The 15,765-nt window shown below is 38.0% G+C and overlaps 1 protein-coding gene and 1 long non-coding RNA gene across 3 annotated transcripts in view; one reads left to right on the forward strand and one right to left on the reverse strand.

Moving 5' to 3' along the window:
- Nucleotides 1-6,898, forward strand: dera (deoxyribose-phosphate aldolase (putative)). The gene is made up of 9 exons (XM_088988909.1): nucleotides 1-134; nucleotides 567-664; nucleotides 793-940; nucleotides 1,144-1,239; nucleotides 1,403-1,537; nucleotides 1,638-1,766; nucleotides 4,270-4,382; nucleotides 5,102-5,251; nucleotides 5,314-6,898. The coding sequence occupies exons 1-9, from the start codon at nucleotides 104-106 to the stop codon at nucleotides 5,368-5,370; spliced, it is 957 nt and encodes a 318-aa protein (XP_088845035.1). The 5' UTR covers nucleotides 1-103; the 3' UTR covers nucleotides 5,371-6,898.
- The window catches only part of LOC148881535 (uncharacterized), a 25,882-nt gene continuing 12,686 nt past the window's right edge, over nucleotides 2,570-15,765 (reverse strand). Inside the window, exons 3-4 of one of the 2 annotated variants that reach the window (XR_016113682.1) lie at nucleotides 7,268-7,387; nucleotides 2,570-3,515 (exon numbers count right to left, since the gene is read on the reverse strand). This is a non-coding gene — a long non-coding RNA (uncharacterized LOC148881535). The remainder of the gene's footprint in view (nucleotides 3,516-7,267; nucleotides 7,388-15,765) is intronic. The other variant, XR_016113681.1, reaches the window with a different exon arrangement.

Below are 15,765 nucleotides of genomic sequence, written 5' to 3' on the forward strand. Positions count from 1 at the left end.
GTTAACCTCTGCCAACAGGAAATGATGATTGATAGATAGTGTGGTTGTATACTTACTTTAAAATCGTGAGATCTGCACTTAAAAAATAGATACATTTGATATTATGTCTGCGAGAAACCCTGGGTCGCAACTGGGTGAGTGTCAAAAGGTAGAATGACAACTTTTTGCAACGTTAATGTCTTGTCGTTATTCGAATCGTGTACATACCAACTCGCTTTTCTGCATTCATGTTTTCTGATTAAGTAACACTTTCGAGGTAAACGACCTGCAAAACGCAGGGATGGAATTGAGCAAACAACTGTGGCATAATAAAAACGAACCTTTTTGGCTGTTAGGTATCTTGTGACTATGTAATAAACAACTCGTGATCGCCCAGCTTCCTTTCTGCGGACTGAGGCTTCGATTTTATTAGATTTTTCTGCAAAAGGCGAAAAGCAGCATGTTACATTTTTACACGAATGCATACGTTGATTATCTGCGGGGTATTTTCTGCCTCAAAATGGACCATTTGGATCATGACTACTGTATCAGCACCCGCTTTCTTTAACATGTTTATTGTGCGTCAGATCTAGAATGGGTTTCCAAAGTCAAAGTAAACACCCAAGCTGTGCTTCGAAGAGCTCAGTACATCCAAAGCCTGAAGCTCCCTAAGAAACAATGGCAGGTACAGCAATATTTAAATTGAAAACTGAAAAAAAAAAACAGTTTTGGAGAGCTATTTTTGGAGGTGTTACTGGAGGGTATTAGTAATAAGAATAAACCCACCTTGAATCCATTTGGACTCTTTTGCAGGCTGCCTGGCTTTTGAAGGCCATCACGTGTATCGACCTGACGACTTTGGCCGGAGACGATACGCCGTCCAACGTCCATCGTCTGTGCATGAAAGCCATCCAGCCTGTCCATTATGAGCTCCTTAAGAAAATGGACATGCACTATAAAGGTCTGTAGCACAAAATATTGACTGTATTATTTGTTTTAATAACCCTGCTGTTCTTCAGAGGTGGCTTTTCTATGTCAGCACCCATTCAGCAGTTCATTTTACAGCCTGAAAGGGGAGACACAGACCATTCGAGAAAGAAAAAGGGAAGCCACATACCTTTTGAAATAATTCTCAGCCTTTTTTCTGTCTTTTGTGCCCCAAAGGAGTAACCACCGGGGCCGTGTGCGTGTATCCGTCACGTGTGGCCGATGCGGTCAGATCACTACAAGCCGCCAACTCCAACCTTCCCGTTGCATCGGGTGAGTCGATAAAAGTCATAGTTAAAAAAAGTAAAAAAAAATCTATACACATATTTTCAGTCATTCGGTTTAAAACAGCATCAAAAATAAGAAATAGACAAACAAAAATGGCGGAATGAGTTGTGACGTTTATACCTCGGGAATCAAAATGTCGTCTTTCCAGTGGCGACCGGTTTTCCGGCGGGTCAGACCCCACTGGAGACGCGGCTGATGGAAGTTCGCATGGCCGTCGCGGACGGCGCAACGGAGATCGACATCGTCATCAACAGGACGCTCGCTCTCACGGGGCAATGGGAAGGTAGGCAACCATTTTTTTTTTTTTATATCAAAAAATGCATCCTAAATAAATAAATGCGACCACATACTGGAATCACAAGCATTTTTTTTTACTTCCACAGCCATGTATGATGAAATCTGTCAGTTCCGAGAAGCCTGCGGCGACGCTCACATGAAGACCATCCTGGCCATCGGCGAGCTGGGCACCTTCGCCAATGTCTACAAGGCCAGTTTGGTCGCCATGATGGCCGGTTGGTTTCACGCAAAAACCAAAACAAAACAAAAAGTGTTTTTTTGGCGGGTATTATTTATGTATTTATTTCTGTACAATGTATGTATTTATTTAGATATTTAGCTATTTGTTTACCAATTTATTTATTTACCTATGTATTTATTTATTTAATTATTTATTTACCAATTAATTTAGCTATTTACCTACCAATTTATTTGCCTATTTATTTATTTAAATATTTCTTAAACTATTTACCAATGTATTGACCAATGTACCTATTTATTATTATTATTATTATTATTATTATTTATTTATGTATTTATTTATTTTGCGCATTTAAATTGTTCTTTTTTTCTCCCTCCTCCATTATGGAATACCGAAAACATAACCCCCAACGCCTGCCAGATGCTTTCCTTCGCCGTCAGGCAATAAACCGATTACGCGACCAAATCGTCAGTAGCTATAATGGAGATCATCATTATAATGCATTGCAATTTTGTATTTTTTTTTTGTGTCTCCACGCTCCCCTTCTTAATCTCCGCTTGTTCCTATGAATTGCGTATGAGATTCATGAAATTGAATGATAATTTCACCTATTAATCTCTGACGCCGGCTATTTTCCTCTACCAGTCGTCTCCCCCCCTCCCTCCATCCTACCTTCGCACGTAAATGAATGGAGCTTCATTACCGCCGCCCGTATTTAATAACCGTTATCCATTATCTGGTAATTAAGACACCCCATGACAAATTTTAAGGATTATGCCACTTTGAGAGAAGCGCATGATGGGGATGGGTGGGGGGGGGGGGGTAGTTAAAAAAAAGAAGAAAAAAACGACCTGACTGGAAAAAATACATAGCACAGGTCTTTAATGAAGTGGAAAATGTTCATCTTGTTCTATTCCGTAATGAACAGTCATTATGCACCAGGGAGACAGAAGGGCTGATTATCACTCTATAGTTTGTGGATCATCTATTAAAAGAGTGTCATTTCATCTTCTATTTTTATCGGGAAAGCTGATAATTGGCTGTGATGGGATGGAAGAAAGGGGGGTGGGGTGAAGGATTTTATTGATGAGAGTACAGCTGCCCTTGGTTAGCCATCAGCGGCAACATCTGTTCTTGTCCGAACGCAGTCCATTTCCATGCGTCCGACATTTGATACGGTCAAGAATAGAAAAGGATTGGAATGGATTGGATGTACCTTTATTCGTCTCACAATAGAAATGTACATTTTACAGCAGCAAAGTTATGAAAGGAAGAGGAAAGGAAAGAAAGAAGTACAAAAACAAAAGCTGCTGGAAAGGCAGCCACTCTCGCGGCGCCACCTTGAAGTCTTCTTCTTCTTTCGGCTTTTCCCCTCAGGGGTCGCCACAGCGAATCAATGTCCTCCATCTATCCCGGTTTTGTGCATCCTCTTCTCTCACACCAGCTACCTTCATGTCCTCTTTGACCACATCCATAAACCTCCTCTTCGGTCTTCCTCTCGGTCGCCTGCCTGGCAGTTCAAGACTCAGCATTCTTCTCGCGATATAGTCACTCTCTCTCCTCTGGACATGTCCAAACCATCTCAGTCTGGCCTCTCTGACTTTCTCTCCAAAGCCTCTAATATGAGTTGTCCCTGTAATGTACTCATTCCTGATCCTATCCAACCTGGTCACTCCCAAAGAAAACCTCAACATCTTCAGCTCTGCTACCTCCAGCTCTGCTTCCTGTCTTTTCTTCAGTGGTACTGTCTCCAGTCCAAACATCATGGCTGGTCTGACCTTACCTCGAAGTAAAAAAAAAAACAAATAAAATGACAACACAAAGACACAGAGAGTCATTCAATCTTCAGCACTTGCTGTACCTTCTTTGTGACATGAAGCATGAAGAAAAGAATATATTTATTAAACGAATTACCAATTTACTTACCAATTTATTGACCAATGTACCTATTTATTTCTTGACCTATTTACCAATTTATTTACCTATTAATTTACCTATTCATTTATTTAATTAAATATTTATTAAACTATTTATTTACCAATTTATTTGCCAATAGACTTACCAAATTATTGACCAATGTACCTATGTATTTATTGACCTATTTATTTACCTATTCATTTATTTATTTAAATATTTATTACACTATTTATTTACCAATTTACTTACCAATGTATTGACCAATGTACCTATTTATTTATTGACCTTGTTATTTACCAATTTATTTACCTATTCATTTATTTATTTAAATATTTATAAAACTATTTATTTACCAATTGATTTCCCAATTTACTTACCAGTTTATTTACCAATTTATTTACCAAATCATTTACCAATGTACTAATAAAAATATCAAATATCTGCGATTTTTATTTATTGATTGATTTATTTTTTTTAACCACGCAACAATTTTAACGTGTCATCATCCAGGCTACAAAAGAAGAAGCTAATTCACAGCCAACTAATTCAATAAAATTCTCGATTTATTCCCTTTTAATAAAAACATTAATCTCTACAAACTTGTGTTTAAAACCTGCCAGGTTCGGATTTCATCAAGACGTCCACTGGAAAGGAATCGGTCAATGCTACCTACCCCGTCGCTATAGTGATGGTGCGGGCCATCCGCGACTACTTCCTGCGTATGGGCCACAAGGTGAAGTGTCGTTCGATTGTCACGTTAATAGAATATGACGGATAAATCATCAAACTTTGCTCCAATAGAATGATCATATATTCAAAATAGGAATACACAAAGCTAGCTATCGATTTGCTATCTATTAGTTATCTAACTAGCTATCTATTAGTTATCTATTAGCTAGCTAACTCTCCATCTATTTGAGTTATTCCCAGTTCAGTGAACGCTGCCGCATGAGGCTGCCGCTGCTCACCCACAGAAAACCTGATGCTGTTACTGTAAAGTGACCTTGACAGTTTTGAAAGGCGCTTAAAAATGAAATGGATCGTTAATATTATTATTGATATAGCACTTAAACAACAGCTGAAGCTGGAACAAAGCGCTAACGTGCACAAAAGGCACATGCTGCCCCCTCATGGGAGGGAAAAAACATTGTCAGAGGTCTGATCAGCGCTTTATCGGCACCCTGAACAAATTCGGGAATGACGCTCCTCGTCATATTTTTAATTCTGGAATAAATTCGGGAATGGGCAGTGAATGAGTTAAAAAGTGTGGTATTATCACAATTATTAGCATCACTTTTCGGATGCTGGCTCCCTCTAGTGGCATGTAAAAGAGTCACTGAAGTATATAGTGGAACTGTTATTATTTTTTAATACAAACTTCTTTTTTTTTCGACAAAGTTTCCACTTTTTTGCAATCGAAACAACCCGCCCTTCTCTCATGTGGTCTTTCAGGTGGGCTTCAAGCCAGCGGGGGGCATCCGGACCGCCAAGGAATCTTTAGTATGGCTTCTTCTCATCAAAGAAGAACTGGGTAACGACTGGCTGACCCCTCACCTCTTTCGTTTAGGAGCCAGCAGCCTATTGGCTGACATCGAGAGACAGGTTAGCGACCGAATCACACCGTCAATGAATGATCGTTTGACTAAATGTTTGTTTTTTTGCAGATTTATCATCACGTCACGGGACAATACGCCGCCTACCATGAGCTTCCAATGGCCTGAAACACTGCTAATGCTACCAAAGTCCCTCTGAAGCGTCTCCGTTCAAACTTGTGTGTGTTAAGTGGGGCTAAAGCTCGGATCGAACAGCTCATGAAAAATTAAAATGATGGGAAAATGAAGCTTCACGAAGCACTTGTGATACTTTATGACTCCTCCCTATGGTGCTATTGGTTTAAATATAAAGATAAGCTTCATGAAGCTTCACTAAGCTTCATTTGCTCATCACTCATTATTTCTCACTTTAGAATACAGGTAACATCCGACTTACGAGCGAGTTCTGTTCCGACCAAACGGTCGTAAGTCGAAATCCATTTAAAATGTTGAATAGAGACTCGTAGGCTAAATGACTCGCAAACTCTTCCCCCCCTCTGGTGCCATCACACGGTCGATTGCTGTGCAAGAGTGAGATGCTGGCTGGCTAGCCAAAATTGGCGTTCACGTGGGCGGCATGCTAGCGCATTGCGGTGCTAGGCGTAGAATTAACATGTTAAAATTTGGGTCTGGAGATCGTGGTCGTAAGTCGAGCCGGTCGTAAGTCGGATGGTACCTGTATATATTTTTTTCTGATTCTCCCGTTTTTTTCCCCTCTATTCGTTTAATTATTTTAATTACGATATCAAACGACTTGACCTTGAAGGAAAGAGATGACTGAATTAATTACAGGGGAAGGATTGGGAGAAGAAGAAGAAAAAAATCAGGATTTGATGGAGGATAAACTCCAGGGAGACATTTGGCTGGGAATGAGGCCATGGCTACGTGAGGTCTGTTTGTTGGGAGCTCAAGAAACTTTGCAAAGACGAAAAAAAAAAGATTCCTAACTCATTAGATGGTCTTTTCATCAGAAAAAAAAACGGTAATTCCTAAGTTATATGGGTCTGGAGTTATCTGATTTTGAAATGGGGGCGGCTGTACAAAATACGATCATCCGTATTGGTTGATATAGCGCTTTAACAACAGCTGAAGCTGGAACAAATAATAATAATACATTTCATTTATAAGCCCCTTTCAAAACTCTCAAGGTCACTTTACAGTCACAGGATAAGTTTGTGGGTGAGCAGTGGCTACCACCCGCGCCAGCGTTCACTCAACCCGGAAGTAACTCAAACAGATAGAAAGTTAGCGAGCTAATGGATGGCTAATAGTAAGCTATCTAGATAGTCAACAGCCAGCCAGCTAGATAGCTAATAGAAAGCCAATAGCTAGCTAGATAGCCAGTTCGAGAGCAAATGGATAGGAAATAGATAGCTAGCTAGCCAATTAATATGATATAAGATTAAATGTTTATTATCCATGCCCAAAGCGCTAACATGAAAAAATGGAAACGCTGCCCCCTTGTGGAAAAGAAAAAAAACATCACCAGAGGTTTGACCAGTGCTGTATCGGCACCCAAGCATGAAAAAAAAAACTAATAAATTCAGGAAGGGCGCTTGACGTCATATTTTCAATTGATGAATGCCAGTGAATGAGTTAAAGTGGCATATGCACGCAAGCTCCCTCTTGTGGCAAGCATAATAATAATAATAATAATGTAATGGAATGATCAAATTGAATCTCAAAGGGCTTTTCTTGTTCATTGTTCATGTTCGAACTGCCATTGCATTACCTATTGAATCTTTGTTAAACTCCCTTCGCCCGCATCTATCTCTCCATTTTTGTTTTCTTTTTACCGATTCTCCTCACTCAGGTCTGGCTATGTGATTTATCGAGACGGAATGACGCCATCTCTGATGGAAATAAATGATGCAAACTGACAACTTTTAAATTGTTTTTCCTATTTTTTCAACAACAACGATAAAAAAAAAATACTCCGAAAGCTGAGTGTGAAGGTATGGACTCGGCGGCCATGATGGAGTGAGTTCGCCGCGCTTTCGCCTCTTGATGGATTAGCCGCACTTACATAAAGGCATGTAGATCATCTCAAATCTGAACCATCGGTCAGCGCGCTGCCACTTGATAAGATGGAGGCGTGGAGGCTGGAACCCACTTGATTGATTCCCTAGGCCATCTACTCAGATCCCTATCACACACACACACACACACACACACACACACACACACACACACACGCACGCACGCACACACATCAGCCACACCATTTCGCTTCATTAGGTTCAATTTAATGCTTTTGTTCATGGCTTTAAAGCCTTCAAACATCCTCTTTTGTGTCGTAGCTCGATACGTGGATGTGAAGGTTATGTCGAAGCATCCACGTTGCTGCTTTTACGATATAAAAAATAAATACATATATAAATGAAGACTTCTGGCAGGGAAAATATATTACACTGGACTGAAATCAGTTCAATCGGTGGGTGAAAAAAAATACTGCTCTTATTTATCATATCCATACAAAAAGGTTGAACTATGTTGAGGTGTGGTGGCAACGCTTCATTTAGTCTAATAAAAAACGGGTGGAAAATTATCACCGAATCTGCAAATGTATTGAAGTCAGTTCAATTTGTGGGTAAAAATAATGCACTGATTAAACATATTTATAAAAAAAAATACTTTGGGAAAAAAGTGTTCTTATTAATCATATCCATACAAAAAGGTGGAACTATGTTGACGTGAGGTGGTGGCGCTTTATTTAAACTGGTCGTAGCGTTGTGTCATAAAATATACAGTAAAGTCTCGTTATATCGATATCGGTTATATCGATATCGGTTATATCGATAGTACTGCTTATTATGATACTATTTCTATAAACGCAAGGAGAAAATGTACATGCCGCAGGATCGGATATATCGATAGTCCGGTTATATCGATATTTTTTTCAGACTCCCGAGAATATCGATATAACGAGACTTTATATAGATATATATGTACATTTACCACAGATAATCAAATTCTGCAAATGTAATCTGTGGTTCAAAAAAATCCTGTTATTATTAATCGTATCCATACAAAAAGGTAGAACTATGTTGACATGAGATGGCAGCGCTTCATTTAGTCCGGGCGTAGCCTTCTATAATAAAAAAAATATAATAGTAATAATCATAAAAATACCACTGATAATCAAATTCTGCAATTGGTTGACAAAACGTCCAATTACGTACGACTGTTCCGAGTTTAAATAGGTGTTTGTCCAATCATAATTCAGGATCGCTTCTGTTGCCGGGTCAATCTAATCTGCCCCGTGCTTTCAGAATACAAACTTCTTGCCAATGTAACGTTAATAGCTTTGGGACCAGGGTGTCATTTGGCATTATTGAGGTTTTGTTTGCATTGCAACAAAGCTCCCCACCGTCCCCCAACCACCTTCCCCCCATCCCACCAAGAAGGTCGGTTTGGATGAACACCCGGCAGGCCAGCGGTGATCAAGTCCCTCACGCCTGACAAATCGTCTTGCTCAGATGGATTGTTTTCCCCTTGTTTAATTCATCAGAGTTTCTTTAGCCTCCAGCGGCGGTGAAAAACGACACTTTGCCAAGCGCCGCCATCCCACACGTAGTTTATGATGAAGAAAAAATGGCCTCTCGGCCCACGCCGTCAGTAATGGCCCCGCTATCCATTATGAACGGCACTTTGGATTTGTCAAGCTGTTTGTGGCCTATGACGAATGAATCTTACATGTTTTAAAAGAAGAAAAAAAAATGGATATCCCTGGGTGCCGGTTTGCTGTTGGACGTCATGGCTACCATGTGAGAATATTTTTAAAAGAAGATTTTTATGAATTGGAAGAACACGCTGTGGTTATATAAAGCAAATATATTAATTTTTGGATCAATTAATTACGAATAGTGTTGATCATAAGTCTGTGGCATTGAATAAAAATGGATTACAATATATTTTTTTTGACATTGCAATTTTTTTAACCTAATATTTAAAAAATAACAATTTCGCTCACAATGTAACTGTCAAATTGTAAATAACAAATCATCAGCAAATAAATAATAAATAAGACTATTTATTTATTTATTTATTTATTCGCTTGTTTTTATTTATTTATCTGTTTATTTGTCTAACTATTTAGTTATTTATGTATTTATTTATCCGTGTGTTTTTATTGATTTATTTATTCACTTGTTCTGATTTTTTTATTTAGCTGTTTATTTGTGCTTTTATTGAACTATTTAGTTATTTATGTCTTTATTTGCGTGTTTTTATTTATTTATTTATTTATTTATTCACTTGTATTTATTTATTTATTTATGTATTTATTTATTTTATGTATGTATTTAATCACTTACATTTATTCATCTGTGTATTCATCTATTTATTTCATTTTTAATTATTTAGTTACTTATGTATTTATTTATTTGTGTTTTTACTTATATATTTATTTATTATTTTTTTTGTTTTTATTTATCTATTTATTTTCTCATGTATTTATTTATTTATGTATCTATTTCTATATAGATTTATTTAGCTATCTATTTAACTATTTATTTGTTTATTTATTTGCTTGTCTTTTTTTTTAAACTCCTATAACTCCAGACCATCTCATTTAGGAATTAACTCCTTTTTTAATGAAAGAAGAGAGTCTTAGGTTTCTAACACTGTATTGAATGTTTATGTAGTCCTAAAACTCAATATTCCGTGAATATGTATGCATTGTATTATATTTTGTACATCTCTCCCCATTTCAAACTCAGATAACTCCAGACCCATATTATTTAGGAATTAACTCATTTTTTATGAAAGAAGACAATCTAAGGTTTCTAACGCTGTATTGAATGTTAATACAGTCCTAAAACTCAATATTCCGTGAATATGTATGTAATATATTGTATTTTGTACATTTTCCCCCATTTCAAACTCAGATAACTCCCGACCCATATAATTTAGGAATTAACTTTTTTTTTAATGAAAGAAGAGAGTCTAAGGTTTCTTATGCAGCATTGAATGTTTATCTAGTCCATAAAGTCAATATTCTATAAGGTCCTGGAATTTGAGTAACAATGACAAAAACCCTGGCACTGGAGTGGACACATTTTTTTCCCATATCTGGCAGTGAATGAGTTAACAACCAGCAATAATTCCGCCGGCATCCCTTTTGGACTGATCCGACGAGAGCGGAATCGATGCTGATCAACTTTTCTAATTGGCAAGCAGCCTCCGACAGGTGAGGCCGGAGCACTTTTGATCTCCTAAACATGTATTCCATCTCTTCTCCGCCGCCACGAGGGAACACGCAAACAAGGTCAGCGCTCAAAGGCAGCGGTGGTGGCGGTGGTGGTGGCATCCTGGGAAATGAGCGCGTGCCAGCCTCCATTTTTTTTTTTGCGGGATCAGCGCGGCATCAGAAGGATGGCGTTGACACTAGTGAAGTCCCCCTGGTCCCGCCGATCAGAGCTTGTTTCATGGCAACCAGGAAACCAAAGACCTGATCTCATTGGATCATTAATATCGTTGCAATCCAGGGCCAATTATTCACACTTTGAATTTCACCAGCTGCAACCATGAATCGGTTTTTTTGTGGGTGTTTGAGCATCGACTGTTTCCGGACACGGTTGCGGCTAGCGTGTCTCCTCAGCGTGGGAGGCTAACGCGGGGAGGGGGAGAACTGTTGCAACGTGGGCTTCAGTTGTGGACTGGAGCTCGTTCTGGGGGTGGTGAAGGCTTTCACAATGCTTTCCTGTGGCAACAGAGAGGCCTTCTTATCTATTTTGGATGATATCGCCACACACCATGAAAGGAGTCAGGTGCCGAGGCCAGAGGGGTTGTCGGACCTCCAGAGGAAGAAATCAAGGAAGAAAGGTTGGGAGGAAAAAAGTTCTGGGTTGATTCTGAACTTATGCTCGTGTTGGGTAAAAACTGTCCGTGTGAAATACATTTTTAAAAAAAATTGTGAATTTGCTTGGAGTTGTTTGGATTTTGCAGTCATTTGAGGGGGAAGAGTTGACAAAGTTTATAATCGCAATTTTTTAATGATAATTTTAATTTGGATATTTTTTTTAATTCGGTTGAGATTTTAGAGCAGGTTTGTTCATTTTTTTGTTGACCAATTTTAATTTTTTTAACCCCTTTTAGTTTTATTTTTAATGCATGAAAAAGGTCACTAAATTTAGCGTGCTAAAATAACTTGACGTAGCGTACGGATCATTTATTAAAAGGTGCTTTGAAATAAAATGTTATTATTATTATTATTATTATTATAATAAACAACCTGATTTTTACTCTAGTTACAGTTGGTAGGATATACATATTTTTAATGTAAAAATGTTATTACATTTTCTGAGAATTTTTGTCAATTTCATTTAGAATTTCTTAATTGTTTGTATTATTTTTTTTTCTTAAGTTTCCTCTTAACATTTTTCCATTTAATTTAGAATTATTTATTTTGCTTTTAATTGCATAATTTTGCTTTTAATCGCATAATTTTGCTTCGACTTGCTAACAGAATGCGGCCAGCACAACCAACTCATGCTACAACAAGCACCAGTTTGTCCAATGGAGAACAATTCTTAAAAAAAAAACAGGACATAACTATCTCAGGAGTGTCCATTAGCTTCATGCTAGCACGCATTGCAAACAAGTCATATATATGCTCTTGAAACTAGCATTTTCTATACTAAAGTGCATAGCAATCAAACGACAATCAAACGCAAACGGTGCGGCAACACATGGAAACAGACAGGCATACATTCTTTATCCTCGGCAAAACTGATCAACCTTAACGTAGCTTGATGTCTCTACATACTGCATTACGATAATACTTTCCTAAGAGTTGAAAATTTTGCAGCAGACGTTCAGCGGGAGAGATTCCATCGTGAATTATTCTTCAAATCTCACTTCCAACTAACTTGCGGATATCTCCTGAGAGAATCATCAACCTTCAACTCAAGTGCCCGGGTCAACGGCAGAATCTTTGTGAAGTACACGCTACCGCAGAGACATAGAAATTTGACTCGCGGCCCGCTAATAGAAATCTAGAGGAATCTCTGTCGGAGCAGCACGGACGGAATAATTGTTTGCAATGGGAACTCTCGACGGAGTCCTCAGAGCTCATTCGGAGGCGTTTGAAGTGAGCGCTGACATTGAAGAAACCCAAGGGCGGCGAGGGAGCTCGGGGCCTTTTCAAAACCGAGTGAGAAGCGCTCACCTTCGAAATTACCAGACGCCGTTTCAAGAGCGTCGAGTTTAGGCGCATAAACCAGTGGTAGGGTAAGAGGAGAGAGGAAGACGTGAAAATCTCCGGGAGATCATTAACAATGAAACGAGTCGGGCTTGAAAAGTAGGAGAACGTTGAGCTAGCTAGCTAGCTTGATTTGCGTTTATCTGCGTATAGCGTAGCAGTTATTTTTCTTCGCCTTTATCAACAACTCTGCCTTCATTTACTATCTTATTATAACGCGTGTATAATAGTAGTCCCAATAGAGATAGCGGTTATTATATGCCCATAAATAGAAATATGCTAAAGGGAATACAATACAATGCAATACAGCATTACCAATACAGAGCTTTGACACCCGTTATAGCTGTAACAACGCACTTTACACATCAATTGAAATACAGAAATCGGAGTGGAGGGACGTCATGGCCTGCAAGGCCTTCTCTGCTGCCCTATAAATATCTGAATCACAGACTAATGTGAATTATATTTTGTCTATGAATTCTTAGGAAATAATTCCAAACTGTCTTTCAGCTTCCTTTCATTGGTTTTCCCTTGTTGGGCTGCTTCCAGATGTGTTTTCGTATTTAAGCATTTTCAAGAATGATTTTTTGAGAATAGATGGACAGCTGCGAAGCTAGCAAAAATAGCAAATGATATTGCAATTTTATGAGGTTATCATGAATACGTGTTCATAGTAAACATTCAAACATTTTCATGACAGTATTTCTTTAGTTTTTTTAAAGTTATTTCCTGGCCAACAGCACTCTCTAGTGGACGTGTAGTAATATAACACCACACAGTGATTCTGACATAGCACTACTGAAGGCCTAGGGTTGACATGCACGGCCCGCCATTGGTTTTAGGTGGGCATTTGAGTGCGGAAAATATGGTGAGACAAATATTTCATCAACGGGCTGACTAAATATGTTTCATATATTCACAAAAACACATAGAAAGCAAGTACAAAAAATGGACGTTTATATTGATGGACAAAAGAAGAAAAGTCACTTATTAAAATGACTATCGGAACATTCGCACACTACGAATTCCCATAAAGTGAACTGTTGATGCAAATCCCCTTTATTATGGGATGGTCAGTTTGATGTCATCGCACATGGCATTGCCGGAATGAGTAAATAACGCTTGGAGTTTTACTCGGCGGTTAATCGGGCGGCGGCGCTGATCAAAAGAACATTTGCTTTGATTAATCAATCAGTACCCTGGTGGCCTCCGTCCTGTCCATTGATCTGCGCGCCGTATGGAGGTCAGCGTCAGGCTCGGCGGCATGTGAAACGCTCGGCTGGATTTTTCACACTGGGCCGCTCAAACGAAAATCCGCCCTCATTGATTTTTCTTTTCGCTTTTTCCAAATGTTTCTTCTCTCACTGACGCATCGAAGGGGAAGTTGCGGAGCTCAAGCAAGCCGATGCTTCCGTGGGATTTCACTCCTTTTTTAGATGCAAGTGTGTTGCCGGAGAACATTCGGAGAATGTACATTTCTTTCGGGTTTTACGGGAAATCTAACTCACTCAGTTTAGAATTTTTTTTCCCCAAAGATCTCTCAAAGTCGAGGCCCGCGTGCCAAATCTGGTCCGCCACATCATTTTATTGGGCCTGCAAATCCCATGATTCTTGCTAAAGTATGAGCTAAAATTTGAAATTGTCCCATGAAAAACATTTATGTATTTATTTTGATATTTATGTCTGTATTTTTATATAATTATTTATATACATATTTGTGTATGTATATATCTATGTATTTATCTTTTTATTTATTTATTTATGGATTTATTTATGCATGTATTTTGGGATTTATTTATGGATGTATTTATGTTTTTTTTATGGATTAATTTATTTATTTCTTGTATTTATGTATGAATGTATTTATGTTTTTATTTATGGATTAATTTATTTAGTTATTGTATTTATGTATGTATTTATTTATCTATTGATTTATTCATATGTACAGCATGTACAGTATGTATGTACAGTATGTATGTACAGTATGTATGGACAGTGTGTACGTATGTACGTATGCATGTATTTATTTATTTATTTATTTATGCATGTATTTATTTGCGGATTCATTATTATTTTTTTATGCATTTAATTATTTCTTTATGTATTTATTTATGCATTTAATTATTTATTTATTCATGTATATATGTATTTATGTATTCATTCATGAATGTGCTTACATATGTGTTTATTTCTGTATTTATTTATTTATTCATTTATTTGTTATTTTTTTCATCCACCCCCTGCCCCCTCATGCAAATGAGCATAATTCCAAATGACAAGCAAAAGTAAACTTTTTGGAGTTACGAACGCCGAGGTTCCCCATCGGGGGTGGACGGGGGGGTATAGGGGGGGGGGGTAGCTGTTGTAAAATCCTGCTCTAATTCTGTCATTGTCAAACTTTGACATCAAGTGATTGTTCCCGTTGCCTTTGTTGAGTGATACGACGGGTAACAGGGTCCCAGTTCCGCCACGTTAATTTTTTAAAAGAAAGCGCGAGATGTGTATTCCTTGAAGAAATGTTTGCCACTGCTTATGCTAAATATTATAACATCCAGTCAGTGATGTCTTTTGTCTACACCCCCCCCCCTCTCCATCTTTTTTTAAAGCTTTTATCTCCTCTTATCCATGGGAGGCCTTTACCTTTGCCACTGAGCCTCATAACAGCATCTCAGAAATAATTTAACTATCCTTTTTTTTACTATTCAAAATCAGAAAAAAAACATGACAAGTTGGAAGAATTTCAAAACGAGATCAAAGCGAGGCAGTTTCTCCACCGCAAGGGCGTCAGCTTTTCCTCTACGGCTCCACGCCGATGATCAAGTGCGGCGTTTTGTTAAAAGGCCTGTCCTGGATTGCTGAGATGTAACCGTAATACATGTCTGCATTTTTTATTATTATTTTTTTTTTTTTGCAGGTGTCTGTGTGAACAGTAAATTAAATGTCAAGTTGAATGACAGAAGCCTGAATTTGAGCACATTGCATTCAATCGATGTCACAGTGGATAATGGTATTTACGGTTTAGGGATAAAGTGACAGGTTCATTGCTAAAAATTGTCCCTAACTACGAGTTAAGAGAATAAAAAGACTCAAATCAAAAAGTAGCCCTACAAATAATTACTACAATAAATATTTGCTAGTGGGTTAACAACTCCAGAACAATTTAAATTAACCTTATGAATGTCGAGAACGTCTTTTTATCATTAGCACGCACCCATTATACAAAATAAAAGTCATTAAAAGTGAAACAAAATATAAATACATCAATTCAGATACAGTCCAAAAAAAACATAAAAAACGACCACAAATAAATAAATAAATAA

Source organism: Hippocampus bargibanti, linkage group LG22 (assembly GCF_051943395.1).
Source record: "Hippocampus bargibanti isolate YZ-2025 linkage group LG22, ASM5194339v1, whole genome shotgun sequence".
Lineage (NCBI taxonomy): Eukaryota > Metazoa > Chordata > Actinopteri > Syngnathiformes > Syngnathidae > Hippocampus > Hippocampus bargibanti.